At 45.4% G+C, this 18521-nt stretch overlaps 1 protein-coding gene across 1 annotated transcript in view; it reads left to right on the top strand.

Annotated features, from left to right (window-relative positions):
- vat1 (vesicle amine transport 1) overlaps positions 1-18521 on the top strand; it is a 28349-nt gene that overhangs the window by 3655 nt on the left and 6173 nt on the right. The window contains exons 2-4 of the mRNA XM_084488335.1: positions 2320-2527; positions 12712-12882; positions 15346-15435. Of these exons, the coding sequence (XP_084344461.1) occupies positions 2320-2527; positions 12712-12882; positions 15346-15435 (469 nt within the window). The remainder of the gene's footprint in view (positions 1-2319; positions 2528-12711; positions 12883-15345; positions 15436-18521) is intronic.

The following is an 18521-nucleotide window of genomic DNA, read 5'->3' as shown; positions in this document are numbered from 1 at the left end:
GGAACTGCAGGGTCATTCCAGTCTCGACTTTCTGTGCCTCTGACTAAGACTGAAGCTGAGATGTTTTTCTTTAAAGAAGGCTCTGTTTGCTGAGCCAGCTGAGAAGCTGGCTCAGCTCATTGGTGGCTCTCATGCCCCAGTATTGAATCAGCTGATTAAGACAACAGCTCATCGCTCAGCTCACCTCCCAGTGACTACATTTCACATAGTTGAATATGTTCCACCACGTGTGTGTGTGTGTGTGTGTGTGTGTGTGTGTGTGTGTGTGTGTGTGTGTGTGTGTGTGTGTGTGATGTTACGACACAAGGCTTGTTTCGTCCGGCCTTGAACGTCTCCAGCTCCCTTGTGTGGGCAGACACACCACACAAACCCCCCCCCCCCACACACACACACACACACACACACACACACACAGGCTTAGAAGATGTATGTGTATCTTATCTAATGTGTGTGTCATGCTAGTTTCCTATATATATATATATATATATAGAGAGAGAGAGAGAGAGAGAGAGAGAGAGAGAGAGAGAGATGAATGAGTAAGGAGACTAGAAACACAACAATAGAGAAGGAGAAAGGGAGACATGTGTAACAGAGTGAGAGAGAAAAATAGAGAGAGACATGGGTTACAGACACAGTGAGTGGCTAAGAACGATTGGACTACTTAGAGAGCGAGGGAGTAAATTGGAGAGAGAGAGATAGTGACAGAGTTAGTGAGAGAGAGAGGGAAGGAGAGATAGTGACAGTTAGTGAGAGAGAGAGGGAAGGAGAGATAGTGACAGACTAAGTGAGAGAGAGAGGGAAGGAGAGATAGTGACAGAGTTAGTGAGAGAGAGAGGGAAGAAGAGATAGTGACAGAGTTAGTGAGAGAGAGAGGGAAGGAGAGATAGTGACAGAGTTAGTGAGAGAGAGAGAGGGAAGGAGAGATAGTGACAGAGTTAGTGAGAGAGAGAGGGAAGGAGAGATAGTGACATAGTTAGTGAGAGAGAGAGGGAAGGAGAGATAGTGACAGAGTTAGTGAGAGAGAGAGGGAAGGAGAGATAGTGACAGAGTTAGTGAGAGAGAGAGAGGGAAGGAGAGATAGTGACAGAGTTAGTGAGAGAGAGAGAGGGAAGGAGAGATAGTGACAGAGTTAGTGAGAGAGAGAGGGAAGGAGAGATAGTGACAGAGTTAGTGAGAGAGAGAGGGAAGGAGAGATAGTGACAGAGTTAGTGAGAGAGAGAGAGGGAAGGAGAGATAGTGACAGAGTTAGTGAGAGAGAGAGGGAGACGCCTCTAATTGGGAGAGGATTGACGGCAAGCCGCATCGCTCACTCCAAACCGTTAGGGGAGCCCTGGGTGACAGTGGGGCTCGTTCCCAGGAGGGCAGAGCTTTGGTCTTGGGGCTCATCCATAGGGAAGAGCGGCCCCTCCCGGCCCAAGAGCCAGTATGGAAGAGTCCTCTCATTGTCCCGTCCCTCTTACATGACGATGAGGAGGCAGCGATACGGGACCCCTGCTCCTGGGTTGGGACGGGGGGGGGGCCTTGTGGGGTGGGGTGGATGGGACCTTGGCAATGACTAAAATATCGGGGGGAGGGTATGACGATTTAGTATGAGGGGGGGGCAGGGAGATAGATACGCAGAGGGATATGTCAGATGGAGCAATGGAAAGGAGGAAGAACGGGCTGCCGAAGGGGTTGGTAAGAGAATAGGAGGCAGGAAGTGAAAGAGAACAGGCTGTTTTCTGCTATCTAGAAAGAGAGAGAGAGAGTGGGGGGGGGGGGGGGTTGTATGAGAGGCAGAGAAAACAGGAAAAGAATTTGAATACAACTGTTGTTTCTGTTTCCTGTGTGCCTCGAAGTGTCTCCTCTGATTGGATGGATGCTCCTTAGGTTGTGCGTGTGTGCGTACGTGTGCTGTCCTTATGGAAGGGTTAACACAGTCAGAGGATGCTGCTTTATCTAAGGCCAACTTGGTATATAAACAAAGGAGGAGCACTTCTAGCTCCTTTGTTTCTACATTGTAGTTGTTTCTATAATGCCAGGACTAAGTTTGACTTTTTTTTTAAACAATTATTGACAATTATTCACTGAATTCACCAAATTGAACTCATGTTCATTGTTACAGTATGACACGTATCTGTAAAGCACGACAACTCACAAAACAATGACTGAATGTGAAAATGTCATGAATAAAAGTTCCCCCCGTCCTCGCTACATCGTTGACTTTCCTTCACTATAGGCATGACATCATCCCAGTGAAATAACTCCCTCTCTTTGCCTGTGTGTGTGTGTGTGTGTGTGTGTGTGTGTGTGTGTCATCGCCGTGGTCATCACATCCAGGTCGGCGACAAGGTGATGGTGATGAGTCGCTCGGGCCTCTGGCAGGAAGTGGCGGTGGTGCCCGCGGTCCAAACCTTCCCCATCCCCGAGGGCATGAGCTTCGAGGAGGCTGCCGCGCTGCCCGTCAACTACGTCACCGCCTACATGATGCTGTTCGACTTCGGCAACCTGCGGCCCAACCAGAGCGTTCTGGTCCACTCCGCAGCAGGTACACAACAACACCAAGGTTTATTAACCCTAACCCCGACCACAGCGTTCTGGTCCACTCAGGTACACAACAACACCAAGGTTTATTAACCCTAACCCTGACCACAGTGTTCTGGTCCACTCAGGTACACAACACCAAATAAACAGGACGTCAAACCCAAACGGGAACAGAAATAAGATCCATGAACAGTCAGTAGTGATTTATATGCCTCAATAATGAACTAATAACTCACAAAATATTCATATACATTTAAAGATTATTAATAATTATGATTCATAGTTAAATATGTTAAAGGACACCTATCTCCAGGAGCTAGGGGCCGGATACACATCCGGGTGGACACTCCCACTTCTGATGTCACTAGAGATTACATTTTGTCATAAATAAGGTGTCCTTTAACATATCATCTTCAAGTCTATATCATTTTTTTGTTTATGTAAGTTCACCATTCACTAAAGGCCAATAAATTACTTACAACTGACCTTTATCTATGACTACTATTGCTATTTGGTCATTTTATCCTAAACTGACAGGTCAAAAGGTCAACACACAGAAACACATTAACACAGACACACACATGGACACATAACCAGAAGATTCTCCCATCACATAGAGCTGCTGTTGTTTTGGTTGAGCACTTAGGGTTGACTGCTCTGAGAGTGCTACACTTAAAATAAAGGTCAGTAAACTTGAGCCAACACCACTGCGCTGTCATTGCATTGAAACGGCCTGGCTAAACGAGGCAGGCCTCGATATCCCACCCAGTAAAATAATTGCATGTCATTATGTGTCTTTGAGCTAGGTCTGGTATACTACAGTTTAATGTGACTTGATGTACAATCATGTACCAACGTAGTGTTCTGCAAGGCCTTGCTCATGCGTCCCACTTGCATATGAATCTAACAAGGCTAACGAAGAACTCAGTCAGTATCCCACCACCTCAAAACCACAATCATGTTCAGTAAGCTGAATAGTTCCCTGTTCCCTCCCTTGGCTCTACTGAGGCTGTTGTCTAGAGTGTGTTGAACTTACGCCTGCCACCTGGATAGGGAGGGGTCAGAGTTTACCTCGAGGAGGGGGGGGGCGCAGGGAGGGATCCAGCCCAGGGACTGCACACACACCTGCGCCGGGGTGGCTGAGAAACAAGCAGCATGAGCGTGTATGTACTGTGTTGTTCACATTCATCAGCCCAGCTGCAAAGAAACACGAGCACAATTAGTCCTACTACTGGTGACGGTGAGTGGGTGTCGGTGGCCGAGTTAAGCAAGCAAAGCAGAGGAAACCTTGCATCTGGGCTGTAGACAACAAAAAAACAAAAATCACACATTTATCCCACAGATGTTGCATCCCCAGAGGTGGAGGTTATCCTTTCAGAAGGAATTCCTGAGTTGGTGACTCAGTTTGTAATAGTAACATGGCTTTTATTCACAAACTCGCCCCCTGTTTGGCTTGACATTGAGCAGCAGGTGGGCCATTATCCTGTCAGAGGTGCAGGGGCCAACATGTCTATCATATTATTGGTGTTTCATCTGCCTCTCCGCCTATTAAAAGCATTGAGTTAGCCTATACAAGCACTATGACTATTATTTTCTACTGTCGCGTCTGCTGTTCTCGTGTTATTGACCCTGACCACGAGGAATTTGAATTTGACAATTAAGCAAAATATGAAAACTATCTGTATATAACAGATAATGTTAGATACACTTGCGGAGATACATGGCTTAAAACTTTGGAGGAGGGACAAGTGTGGGGGCTGATGGCCCCCCTTGCCCCCCTACTTCCGCCGACCCTGTTGAGCAGTTGTCAAGGACATCGGGGCCGCTGAGGAATGGAGCAGTGTGAGCCAGCCCACCAGATGTCTCTAGACCCAGTGCTAACGTAAATTCCTTTAGACGACGTAGAAGTACTGTGCTACATTTCCTACTTGCCTCTAATTGAATCAGAGGTTCTGGTTTCTGTGAATCACGGCTATCCGAGTGACCTTAGCCTAACTTTATTGTGCGTTTAACATGAATAGGTGTTTTTCATTTTGTTCAAGTATGTTTCCTCAAGGACAAAAATGGGATTGAGTTCATCACGTTAGCTTAATGTATGTGAAATCTATTCAGGTATGCAAAGTTCAGGTGTGCATTTTCACCAGCTCCATTGTGTGATCACGTGATCAGGGCTCAGGGTCTGGCTAAAGGGCTGATTATGGTCCCACGTTCACGCAACGCAAGGGGGTTATGGACCTCTTACGTCCTTGCGGACCCTCCTTGCGTCCACCGCCTCCCAAAAATTGTAACGTTCCGTTGAGGCAACGCAGCCGCAAGGGCTATGATTTGTCCGCTCACTAAAACCCGACGCAGAACCACAACGGTTCACGACTGCGTCAAAACGTCTGCGTCGTCATTGCGTTGCGTGAACGTGGGACTATAATCAGCCCTTAAATGTTCCATGCAAAGTAGGCAGGTTCCCACTGAGAAGATATCTGTATGATTTGATTCAAACGGTTTGATTTAAACAATCAAACCCAGCAATACAATCAATCACAGTAATATAACCAAAACACTTAGAAATCAAACATAGTAATACAATAGACACACTATTACAATCAAACATAGTAATACAATCAAAACACTTAGAAATCAAACATAGTAATACAATAGACACACTATTACAATCAAACAGTAATACAATCAAAACACTTAGAAATCAAACATAGTAATACAATAGACACACTATTACAATCAAACACAGTAATACAATCAGACAAAGTAATACCGTCATAGCATCCTGCTATGGCAGAGAGAGAGAGAGAGAAAAATTAGAGCTAGAAAAGCAGTATTTTTTAATGTTTTTAAATGGGTGATAAAGGACATCTAATTACACAAATTTACTAGTTTATGAGTCATTCTTTACTTTACTTTTTTCTCGATTAATGAAATGTATATATTGGGAAGACCAGACAACCAGCAGCTGATTAAACATAGCATTTTCTAGTCAAGTCCGACAGGTGACAATTAGGTTTGATTGTCATTGGTGACCTGTAAAACAATAGGTCACCAAGGCAACCATTTTTATTGTGTTTAATAAGTGTTGCCTTGTTCAGTTTCATCAATCTACCATTTTCTAGTGGATGTACCATCATGGCCGAACTGTGATTAAAATGCTAATATTTTAAATCTAACATGTAATTATAATCACTAGTCAGTTACTTGCAGAATATGCTAAAATGGCATGCTAATGTGATTTCTCTAGAGATTATATGACAGTGGTTCTAGAACAATGATTGTAGTGAATCATGTGTGCGTACATCTTCTGCTACAACACTACAAGTGATGCTCAACCACAGCAGGGCTGGGCTCAAGTTCTACCTGCTGCACTGGAGCCAGTGGAGTAGATTTGTGGAGTAGATGTTGTATTGCAAGAAACGGGACAGAGATGCACATGCATCTCTGTCCCGTTTCTTGCAATACAACAGTTGTATGTTTACAGACAACTTACAGACAACAAATTATACCATCTAATAATTGTACATTAACTCAAGTTGCATTAAATATGTCACGGATACATGAAACCAATGTATTGGGCTTAAGAAGTGGTCACAAGTGATCACATAATGCAACGGCTGTCTGAGAGAAATCACTTGATTGGTCTGAGAGATCAGGTGCTGCTGTGTTCCATTATCAATACTATCCGTACCTACTATACTATTAGTAGATATAGTACTACTGTACTCAGTCTGAGTATGTAGGGCTGTGTTCCAATATCAATACTATCCGTACCTACTATACTATTAGTAGATATAGTACTACTATACTTAGTTTGAGTATGTAGGGCTGTGTTCCAATATCAATACGATCCGTACCTACTATACTTAGTATATATATAGTAGAGTATGTAGGGCGTTCCAATTAAGATCGGGGCGAAAAGAAGTGTACTGAAGACGGTCAAATCACGCGGTGTGGATCGATGTATACTTTTCGTACTCAACGGCAGCCATCTTAGCCACGTAGCGGAAAAGGCGGAGCCAGGCTGAGCCAACATCGGCGCATTTTCCACGTAGCCTGCATTAATGGAGTCATTTTGTAGTTTTTATAGCTTTTATAGCTTTTTATAGCTGCTAGGCATAAAGAGTTCAGAGTTCACCATTCAGAGCGGGATGTTTATCGCGGGGTGTGCATGCGTGCTTGTGTGTGTGTGTGTGTGTGTGTGTGTGTGTGTGTGTGTGTGTGTGTGTGTGTGTGTGTGTGTGTGTGTGTGTGTGTGTGTGTGTGTGTGTGTGTGTGTGTGTGCTTGTGCATTCATGAATGTGTGCAACCCGGCATCGCTGACTACTCCTCAGCTCTCTCTCTCTCTCTCTCTCTCTCTCTCTCTCTCTCTCTCTCTCTCTCTCTCTCTCTCTCTCTCTCTCTCTCTCTCTCTCTCTCTCTCTCTCCCCCTCCAAACAATGGTTGTTTGTGTTTCCTCCGCAGTCCCACCTCGCTCCACCACTTGTGCGTGCACATCTGCATCCTCCTCCCGCGGCCCCCCCCCCCGGGGGGCCCGGGGCCCTCCCGCACTCCGGGGGCTCCGGATGACCCCTCGCTAACCGTGCTCGGCTCACCGTCATCCCAATGATGCACGTGTGTTAACACCCTACCCTCCTGCTTTGGAGGGTAGGGAGGAGAGCACGTTGACGTTGTGTATATGTGTTTGGGGGGCTCTCGACCAGGGCCCAAGGGCTCTTCCTCATGACCTCCCTGTGAACCAGGCCCTAATGTTTATGGGCTTGGCAAGCAGCCTGGCCGCACCGCACCCACACCGCCACGTTCAGTCGTTATGCTGCATGAAATATGAGTTCAATCTCTTTTTTTCATTGCTATTCAGGAGTCCTGGAGTCAGTTGGCTTGGCAAATGCAGACACTACACATTTTGTTGTGTAAGGTTTTGCCGTTTAAATTGCATCTTGCAAGCGGGAGTTGGTGATGTCTTCACCCTGTTTAGACACTTTTGGCTTTTTTGAGCCGTCGCTCTCCCACACCTTCACGTCAGCCGTCCTCTGCTCAGCACGCTTCAAGGTGCTCATCCTTACAGTACAGCTGTGTTTGTCTGTAATATGGTCGAAGACTGTGGTTAGCTGTGTTTGTCTGTAAGAATTGAGTTGACTGTGTAGCTGTGTTTGTCTGTAACATGCCAGAAGATTGTGTGTTGCTGCGTTTGTCTTCAGCGTGTTTGAGGACTGTGTAGCCGCGTTGGTCGGTAACCTCTTTGAGGACTGTGTAGCTGTGTTTGTCTTGAAGACAGTGGGCGTGTTTTCCAAGCGACAAACTGTCATGAATGGTTTACACCACTCAATGGATCGGCGAGACTGTCAACTCTTATTTTAGTCTAAATTTGCATCTTGGTATCACTGAACAAGTTTTTATGTTCTGTGTGTTTTGGTACTTGGTGGAGCCCAGTTTCTCTTCATACAGCAGCCTTTTAAACTAAGGATGCTGAAGTAGTCGTAGACATAGAACGAATCTTTATAGGCACAGAACTATCCAGAACAGAATTATTCCTTTCTACCATTAGAAGAATATAATAATGTAGTAGACAACTGCTGCTGAACAGCCTAAAAGACATGCCTATCTACGACCGGGTTGGGTGCACTGTAAGGCCTGTAATCCATAATCCTTTCTCAATGGAAAATCAAGCCGGCCACTTTGAGCGTTGGCTCAAATGTATATTATAGATACATTGTGCTAGGAGTTGTCTCCAAAAAAAAAAGCTTCTCTATACTCTCTCTTCGCTCTCCATCGCTCTGTTCTGTGGAGGAGGTCTTAGCCTAGTTTTTTGGAGAATGCTAATTCAGGCTGACTGCTGAACAGTAGTGTGGGCTGTGTGAGAGAACTGCCTCTGCTCTGTACGTCCTGCAGTCCCCAGCCCAGCGTACCCTGAGGCAGATCAGCTGCAGCGATAAGGCAGGGGAGGGGCTGGCCCCCAGGTCAACCCCCAGCACTAAATGACCAATCGCATCGCTCCGATCATGTGCTCGTCAGCCGCTCAACCTTTCCCCACAAATTGCAACGACCGCAGAGCAGGTGTGTGGGAGATGGAGAGCTGTGTCTTGCTGTGTTTTGCATGCTCACCTATCTAACTTTAAGGAAGTGTATTGCATTGTAAAATGTGTTACAATGTTGCAATGTTATGTGTGTGTGTGTGTGTGTGTGTGTGTGTGTGTGTGTGTGTGTTTGTGTGATTTATGTGTGTGTGTGTGTGTGTGTGTGTGTGTGTGTGTGTGTGTGTGTGTGTGTGTGTGTGTGTGTGTGTGTGGAGTGTTTTATGTGTAACGTAGTGTGTATATGTATGTGTGCGTAAGTGCACGCATGTGGGCATGCGTGCTTTGTGTGTTGTGTGTTTGTGTGTTGTGTGTTTCTTCCGTGTCATTGTGTTACAACAAGACGTGTCGTGTTGTGAACGTTTGTTTTGAGTATTATGAGAAACTGTTGAGGAAACGTAGAGCTGCCTCCTCCTCACAGGTCCACAGGATGTTATTTCATTCACTCACACTCACTATAAATGGGCTTCCTTTTCTCCTTCACTCTGCCGTACACACAGAAATACTACTGAGAGGAACACACACACACATAAGCAGGCATGCACACACACACACACACACACAGCACACACCTACGTATGCTTGCACCCACACACACAAACACTCACGTACACACTCCTATCATAAAAAAAAAAAATGTCATGTTACATAATCAAGAGTCACCACGAGCCAAGCTCTGTGCTGATCAAAATCGAGGACAATGTGTGCAGATTTCCTTCATATAATAGACATTTAGATTTCTTTATTATTATATACACCGTTTTTTGAAAGTTGTATTATATGAAGATACCATTGTCGAAGTTAAATAGGCTGGTTTCAGTTGGGAATTTTTCGATTGGCCAGTTTGTGCTCCAGTTCTGTTTAACCATAGATTAATGGTAGCTTATGATTGGGGTTGCTCTGTCCAGGGAGAACATTTCAAAATAAGCTAAAAAATAGATAATAGATAGATGGTGTCTTAATAGATGTGGTGTGTGTGTGTGTGTGTGTGTGTGTGTGTGTGTGCATGCGTGTGTGCGTGCGTGTGAAAGAGAACCAGCGTTCTCCATTCTTGCCTGGATTCCTCAGTGTTTTTCCCGGGATAGGAGTCAATCCAACAACCTCTTAGCAAGCTCAGCCAGACACGCCGAGCACTGTTTTTGCCAAAATGGGAGAGTGTGGTGATGCAGAGTGAGAGACAGAGGACAGTTGTACATCCTGCATCCTATACCACATATCTTTCCCCTGAGGGACAACAAATTAGATAGGTGAGCACCTCAGTCTCCCTCCTGCCCCGTGGTGTAAACATTTTAATTTAATCTTAAGGGGAACAAATGGGATTAGCCCTGGGTATTAAATGACCACTTCCCTGGACATTGCGTTTGGATTTGGATGTACATATTTTAATTTTAATTATGTTATGTGCACTGCATACTATGATATAATATGAATTGAAAGGAATCTTATCTTATATTAATATTCTATAAATTAAACATACACTATACATGAATATCTATTTATTGTTCACACTCATATGTGTAGGATGTAAGGAGCAGATTGTTACTCACCCAATGGCAAACTACTTATGGACATATATCTTAACCTGGGAACCTTTTTGCTAGGATTAGCAGATTTTTTGCATAGCAGCCTAAATATCATTCTGCTTAGGTCCTGGCATCTTCCTAATGTGTGTGTGTGTGTGTGTTGTAGGTGGATGGGGGAAGTGTGCTGGTATTGGGTAAGGGGTGAGCAGGTTCTTCTGGGCAGAAGTATGTGGTCTTGTGATGCAGGATCAGTCTTAAGGTCAGTAGACCGTGGCTGGTTCCCATGCTACCCAGATTTGAACAAATCCTTATTTCTGTAAAGAAAGAAAAAATAAAATATAAAATATCTCTGAAGTGTGTGTTCAGAAGCGTATATTATTCAAGCAATAGATCACGACAGGCTGTGGAATGTTCTCATTATACCACAGTTAAGGGGCGTTGTCCGTCCCGACGCGCAGCGGAGGGACGGCGACCCCCTTAACTGTGGGCGGCAGTTACTATGCAACACACTGTAGCGTCCTTCAGAGAGAAAGCTAGAGACAGTAGCTTGGTTCGCCGGCAATTTAGCCTACTATCGAGCAGTTCACTCACCGTGTGCCTATTGCTTTACAACATTTCCACCCTCTCCAGCAATCAACATATTTTTAGGCTTCAGTGAACTATGCTATTGCTTTTATATATAAATAAACAACAGTTCAAGTTAGTGAGTGATACAGAACTCTGTAAACTGAACGGGCATCATAGCTGTGTGTATACGCTCATTATACAATAGTTAGGAACCAATCAGATCGCTTGATTTAAGCCACCCGTTTTATAATATTTATTAATTGCGCTGCATTAATTTGCTAAAATAATATCAAGTCTTAGAAACAATGTAGTTGTCTTGACTTTGTCTTGAGGTTCTGACTATCTAAATTGCATGCTTATTACATTCTGTACCACAAGGGAGTACGGTTATCCACACTTTAACGCTTGCATTGTCATGTTACATTTGTGTTCTTACCCCCATGGTTCAGCATGCACACACACACACACACACACACACACACAGCCAAGCACATACTCCTAGACGACTGTTTTATCAGTTGTCGATGTATGCGGGCACAAGGCTCATCGGTCACTGTGTGATGTAAACCAGGGGGTCTACCGTTGTCACCCAAAGACCCCTTCCTGTGTGTCCAAAAAAGAACGTATCAACGATACAAAATGGCTCCCCTAGCTCAGTCGTCTGTAAATTGGTTGGAGGTTTCCTTGGCAACAGAAACTTGGTTTCTGTCGGAGGACAAGTAGGAACAGTGCTGATATGAAGGAGCCTCCGCAGTGCTCGCCCGCGACAGCAGCAGCCTCTGGTTAGTTTGTCGGATCCTTTCTTTCTGTCTGTGTGTCATTTCGTTCATGTTTACATTGTTTTTGCCTGGTGTCAGTCATTGATTGTCATTAAATTAAATGTGTTGTGCCATTGAAAGGAAACATAGCAGAGGAATATTTGTTCCAGGTACTTGCATGCTTCTCTTAAATTCAGGTTATTCAAACAACAAAGTGCATGTTTGATGTGATCAATAGTTACACACACATCGACATCTGCAGGGTCACTAGACCATCCAACACAACCAATACAGTAGTGTCATTTTTATATAGCTCTCTGTTTAAACCCAGTCCCAACAGCACAACATCACCTGTGTAATTAAGAAGGGAGCTCAGTGAGATGACCATATTGTGGCCTGTGTCACTTTGTGCTATCCCACACAAGATAAGGATGTGCTCTTTAGCTCCTCCGGCATGAGTGACCTTTATTGCAGGGCTTCAGCTGCTGTCCGCCCAGGCGTCCCTCCGTCTCAAACAAGCTCCCGCGTATCAGTTACCTATTACAACCTGCTGCGGCTGCTTCAGCAAACACCGGCCACAACTTTGCAAAGAAATTAACAAATAGAGGGAAAATCAAACACGGGGATCGCCCCACACAAACAGGCCTCCTCCTGAGGCAGCTTTGGGTTTGGAACAGTCTCCTCTCGACGGGAGATGTTAGACGACAGCCATGCAGCTGTGTACCGAGGACAGACACACCGTCAACGGGCAGGCGCGTTTGGCAGCCATGTGTATCTTATTATTCAGACAATGCCATCTATCTCCTCTTCCCTAACAAACACAAATACTTCAACTGGGTCAAATAGTTTTCGACCTGGTTGTCTTGAACACGAGAAAAATGTCTTTACAATGTAATTTAAGACACAATGAACAGAGTTACATTTTTGTGTGTGGATTTGTGCGTAGGTGTCTGTTTAAGCCCAGGGCAGCACAAGGTAATTGTATTTAATGTTCTCCTAGCTTTTGGTTTGCCCCCTGAGCGCAACAAACACATAACCATAGCATTATTGACTGAGACTATAAATAATAAAAAACATATTTCCATGCTGTTGAGAAGATTTGTGGAATGGGCTTCTAGGTTGAGTAACCATCCATCCAAGCTGGCTCAGTGCCAGTCCTGGATCTTCCTGAGTGGCCATTACCAGGGAGGACACAGTACACACACACACACACACACGCCATGGTGGCTGGGCTCTGATTGTCATCTCCCTCCTTCCCCTCGTGTCTTGCAGGTGGTGTGGGCATCGCCGCCACCCAGCTGTGCCAGACTGTGAAGGACGTGACGGTGTTCGGCACGGCGTCAGCCAGCAAGCACGAGACCATCAGCCAGGGCGGGGTCACGCACCCCATCGACTACCGCACCAAGGACTACGTGGAGGAGGTCCGCAAGATCAGCCCCAAAGGTGACTGCATGAGGACACTTTGTCTGAATGTCGTCCAGGGACGTCGATTAAGTACTAAAGTGATTTAAATATGTCTGGTGTTTTTGACCGTTAGAGTTTCTTCGGTTCTGAAACTATAGCTAAATTACTAACTATAGACTAAATCAAAACCATGTTCTCTCTTCTCAAAACAGATTTTTTTTCCCACCAAAATGATAAACACGGCTATCATATGAATATCTCTTAGAGAACATCAACTAAACACTGGTGTGATAAGTTTAAAACACTTCCATCAAAATACTGCTTACATATGTTTTGGCTCCATAAGGTCATGTTACATATTCAAATGTATAGAATTGTTTATAAATAGCTTTCTTTTTTAAAGTTGCAATTAGGTGGTACATACAGTATAAAGACTGTTGCCATAGTGTAATACAATGCTGTGAATATATCATATAAATATTGCATTGACACAATCGTATCAGAATAGGATACATAATGCATATTTGTGTATCTAGCTCCAATGGGCTAAACTCACAATCCCAGCTTCCCAGAGTCATACTGTACACGGTACACCTATAGTTGATACGGCAACATGTTCTGAGAAAACACCAAAAATACTACAGTAAGAAAATGTTAGTGTTACTGTTTGTTACTGTAATACAGTAAAATGTTCAGCTGAACTGAACTTTTTTTTTCTGAAAAGCTTTTCGTAGGCCAACAAAAAATAAGAATAAGAATATAAATGAGGTGAAATGGATCTACATGTAAATCAGTCTGTATCCCACCTCCGATCCTGATCAGGCCAGAGGAGCTCATCTACAACACAGTGAGCTCACCTGAGGCCTCCTTTATGCTCTCACACATGATTGAAGTGTTTTGCCAGTTGAGTTTGAACAGGTAAGAAGTGAGTGAGACCAATTGGTAATTGGGTGTGGCGTTTTGAAGCCCAGTGTTTTCCAAGTGTGTGAACCAAGTGTGCTAAATGATGAGATTTGTGCTTTTTTATTTGTGCAAAAATGGGACTTAGAATTTCTATGTGCGTGAAAACAATGCATTTGTGCTTAGAGTTTAGCAGTTTAGCAGAGTCTTGTAGTTGATACATGAGCTTAAAGTTTTCAGAATTGTGTGCATAGTTCCATTTTTTGCGTGTAGACAATCGAGAAAAACTGTAATACGAGAAATTGATTCCTTTCCGTCAATGTTTCATATCACTAAATCCTCACTGTCACAGAGCAATATCAGGCTGGCTGTACATGGGAATTGTAAGCAGCAGCGAGATGAATGCTTGCATATGATTGAATTTATCTGTGGTAACATTCTCAGCCTATTGCCATGTTTTTGTTAGACTGGTAGTGTGAAGGAAGAAAGAGAATCATTCTTCAGTTAAAACTAAGTCATTCATTTGAGCTTTTTGCATTCCCTGTGTTCAAACCTTCTACGTGAATCCCTCTGTGAGAGAATGAACGTTAATCATGACTGCCCAAATCAATAGAACTAGGCAGCTTGGAAACAGATCAAAACATGCAAACATGTATTGGTTTTCCTCAAATATCATATATCTCTCCCTGTACACCAAACAAGATCTCCAGAGATGCCAGACCACGGTTTAGCAGTAAAAAGCATTTCATAAAGGATGCATTTATGCATGAGAGAGAGAGAGAGAGAGACAGAGACAGAGACAGAGAGAGAGAGAGAGAGAGAGAGAGAGAGAGAGAGAGAGAGAGAGAGAGAGAGCGAGAGAGAGAGAGAGAGAGAGAGAGAGAGAGAGAGAGAGAGAGAGAGAGAGAGGGTGCTAGAACGAGAGGGAGGGTGGAAGAGAGCTGGAGAGAGAAAGAGAGAAGGGGTGGGAGATCGCTAGAGAGAGAGCACGAGAGAGAGGAAGAGGGCATTAACTGAAAAGTAGATGAGAATAGATTGACAGCAAAAAATTAAATGAAAGGATAGAAGCAGACGGACAGACACAAAGCAGATACAACATAACCAATTAGAGGCCGGGATCAATGTCAATCTGTCCATCAATCTCTCTGGGCCATGTACCAAGAGCCCTCCTGCTGTGAAGCTTTAAAATCAATAGAGAAAGGAGTGTTGACTTAGCAAGGCATGGTTCCTGGGTTTAAGGGGGCCTCTTGTGAACATCATTAAGAGCCAAGGCTCCACGGGCACTAACAAGCCACACGTGGACGAGTCTTCTTTTGAGTCAGGCCACCGCTGCTTTCCATCTGTTGAGGGAGAATAGTGGGTTTGCTTCTTCGATGATAATAACAAAATAAACGCATAAAGAAACAAAACCTGCCTCTCAGCGTTGACGAACGAAACGAGGAAAAAATGCCATTCTTATCTTCTCCTTCTCCTCCTCCTGGCCCTATCTGACAGGTCCAAACACTGATGCATAAACATGCCACAGCTTGGCCCACTCTGTAGCTCATCCTCTGTACACCACATCAACACTAATCTCTCTTTCCTATACTATGCAACGTCTAGGACTTGACATTATCCTGGACCCTCTCGGAGGCTCAGACACCCACAAGGCCTACAACCTGCTGAAGCCCATGGGCAAGCTCATCGCCTATGGTAAGAAGTTCAAGATCACTCTTTTCCGAGAGAGTTGAGATTTGCGCACGATCGACAAGGCCAGAGATGACGTTTTCACACATCGGGCTAGAGCAGAGGTCAAGGATGATTGATAATAAGCCTGTGACACCCACGTCAGATTCAGAGCGGGATCAATGTATTTCACAGCGAGAGAGAGCAAGCTAAGCATGCCATGCAGTTCGAAAACACAATGCTAACGCGGCTTAAACCTGTACACACTGTAAGAACACCACAGTAACAGAGCTTCAACCAGTGACCTCGGTAAGAACACAAGGCTAACGTAGCTCCAACCAGTGCGCTCTGTAGGAACACATTCCAGTGTACATTTAACCAGTATACTCAATAGAAAATATACTCAGTAACAGTAACACAACGCTAATGTAACTTAAACCAGTGAACACAACGCTAATGTAACTCAAACCAGTGAACACAACGCTAATGTAGGTTCAACCAGTGAACACAACGCTAACGTAGGTTGAACACAACGCTAATGTAACTTAAACCAGTGAACACAACGCTAATGTAACTTAAACCAGTGAACACAACGCTAATGTAACTTAAACCAGTGGACACAACGCTAATGTAACTTAAACCAGTGGACACAACGCTAATGTAACTTAAACCAGTGAACACAACGCTAATGTAACTTAAACCAGTGGACACAACGCTAACGTAACTTAAACCAGTGAACACAACGCTAACGTAGGTTCAACCGGTGAACACAACGCTAATGTAACTTAAACCAGTGAACACAACGCTAATGTAGGTTCAACCAGTGAACACAACGCTAACGTAGGTTCAACCAGTGAACACAACGCTAACGTAGGTTCAACCAGTGAACACAACACTAATGTAACTTAAACCAGTGAACACAACGCTAACGTAGGTTCAACCAGTGAACACAACGCTAATGTAACTCAAACCAGTGAACACAACGCTAATGTAACTTAAACCGGTGAACACAACGCTAATGTAGGTTCAACCAGTGAACACAACGCTAATGTAACTTAAACCAGTGAACACGACGCTAACGTAGGTTCAACCAGTGAACACAACGCTAATGTAACTTAAACCAGTGAACACAACGCTAATGTAGGTTCAACCAGTGGTTTAACACAACGCTAACGTAGGTTCAACCAGTGAACACAACGCTAACGTAGGTTCAACCAGTGGTTTAACACAACGCTAACGTAGGTTCAACCAGTGAACACAACGCTAATGTAACTTAAACCAGTGAACACAACGCTAATGTAACTTAAACCGGTGAACACAACGCTAACGTAGATTCAACCGGTGGTTCAACACAACGCTAACATAGCTTCCAGAGAACCAGGGTTTCTGGTGTCCAGCGGCGTCCTCCAGCCTCAAGCCTCCCATGTGTAGAGGATTGTGTCCCCAGCGCAGGGTGCCGCGGTGTCGTGGGAAGGCCCTTCTTTTCACACTTACACGTTCTCTGTACCGCTGCCAATCTGTGGGGCTAGCATGCATGCATCAGTAGGTGGCGTCGGCATCCGTGGAGAACAGGGCCTTGCCTTTTGCACGCTGCCAATAGAAAACCAGCTACCCCAGCATGGTCCGTCCCCCCCCACCACCACCACCACCACCACCACCACCACCACCACCGCCGGCCGCCCTCCTCCACTCACCTCCTCACCCCTACAGCGGGCAGCCTCGCCCCCCCCCCCCCCCCCCCCCCCCCCCTCCGGGTCCCTCTACGTCCACACCACTACAGGCCCCCCCCCCCCCCCCCCCCCCCCCCCCGCACACTCCCCCATCCCTCTGTGCAGGCTGTCCTCCTCGCCCGGCGTATCAGGAGTGTGCGTGGTGGAACAATGGCTGGTTCTATCCACCAGGAACCTGGAATGTGTCTGAATGTGGCAGAATGGGTTTCTCTGAGCGTGCTTTGTGTCTCTCTCTCTCTCTCTCTCTCTCTCTCTCTCTCTCTCTCTCTCTCTCTCTCTCTCTCTCTCCCCCCCCCTCTGCTTCCGGAGGAGGAGGGGGGGTGGAGATGGAGGGAGTGAGGGAAGAGATAGAAGAGAGAGATGGAAAGAGAAAGAGAGAGAGAGAAGAGAGAGAGAGAGAGAGAGAGGGTGGGAGAGAAAAGGGGGAGGGAGACATGGGGGTTAACTTAACAGAGAGCAGTGTAATATCAGGGGATGTGTGAGGAGGACAACGATGGGGTTTGAAACCAGGGTTTTGGAGTAGAGGGTAGGGGAGAGAACGGTCAAGTGATAAAACACGTGTGTGTGTGTGTGTGTGTGTGTGTGTGTGTGGTGGGCGGGGGAAAATTACGGTATGGGTGAGGAGGGGGCGCCTGGTGAAAATAGAAAATGGAGAGACCCTCATTGGAGGACTGATATTAGAGCAGCAAGGCAGTGCATCTTAGTTAAGAGAAGGTAAGCTTAAAGGTTGGAACGGGAGCATTGTGACAGCTGACATGACATGTACAGACAAAAAAGTCATGCTGGCCCTGAAATCAAAAGTAGCACACACCCGCTTTTGAACACAAAATGTTTCTCCCAAACTCTTATCTCTTCCCCTTCTTGAAATCCTGTTGGATTATCACACCCCTTTCTCACTTTATCTCTTTCTCTACCGCTCTGTCTCACTCTTTGTCTCTTTCTCGCTCTTGTTCTGTCTCTCTCTCTCTCTCTCTCTACCTGTTTCGCTGTGTCTCTCTCTCACACTCTCTCTACCACTTCATCTCCCGCTCTAAATCCCTCTCGCCCTCCCTCGCGTCCTCTCCCTCGCTCCCTCTCTCCCACTCGCTCCCTCTCTCTCCTCCTCACTCCTTCTTTCACTCTCCCACTCTCTCTCCCTCCCTCTCTCTCTCCCTATCCCCCTCTCCCTCTTTCTCTCCCTCCAACAATCTCTCTCTCTCTCCATCTCTCCCTCTCTCTCTCTCCTTCTCTTTCTCTACCCCTCCCTCACACCCTCTCCCTCCTTCCCTATCGCTCCCTCTTTCTCTCCCTCTCCTCCTCCTCTCTCTCTTCCTCTCCCCCTCTCCGCCCACCCTCTCTGTTTCTCCTTCTACCTCTCTACCTCTCTTCCCCTCCGTCGCTGTC

The sequence above is a fragment of the Micromesistius poutassou genome (genome assembly GCF_964030765.1).
Source record: "Micromesistius poutassou genome assembly, chromosome: 1".
Classification (NCBI taxonomy): Eukaryota; Metazoa; Chordata; class Actinopteri; order Gadiformes; family Gadidae; genus Micromesistius; species Micromesistius poutassou.
The sequence above is the reverse complement of the archived record's forward strand: the minus strand, read 5'-3'. Positions and strand labels throughout refer to the sequence as shown.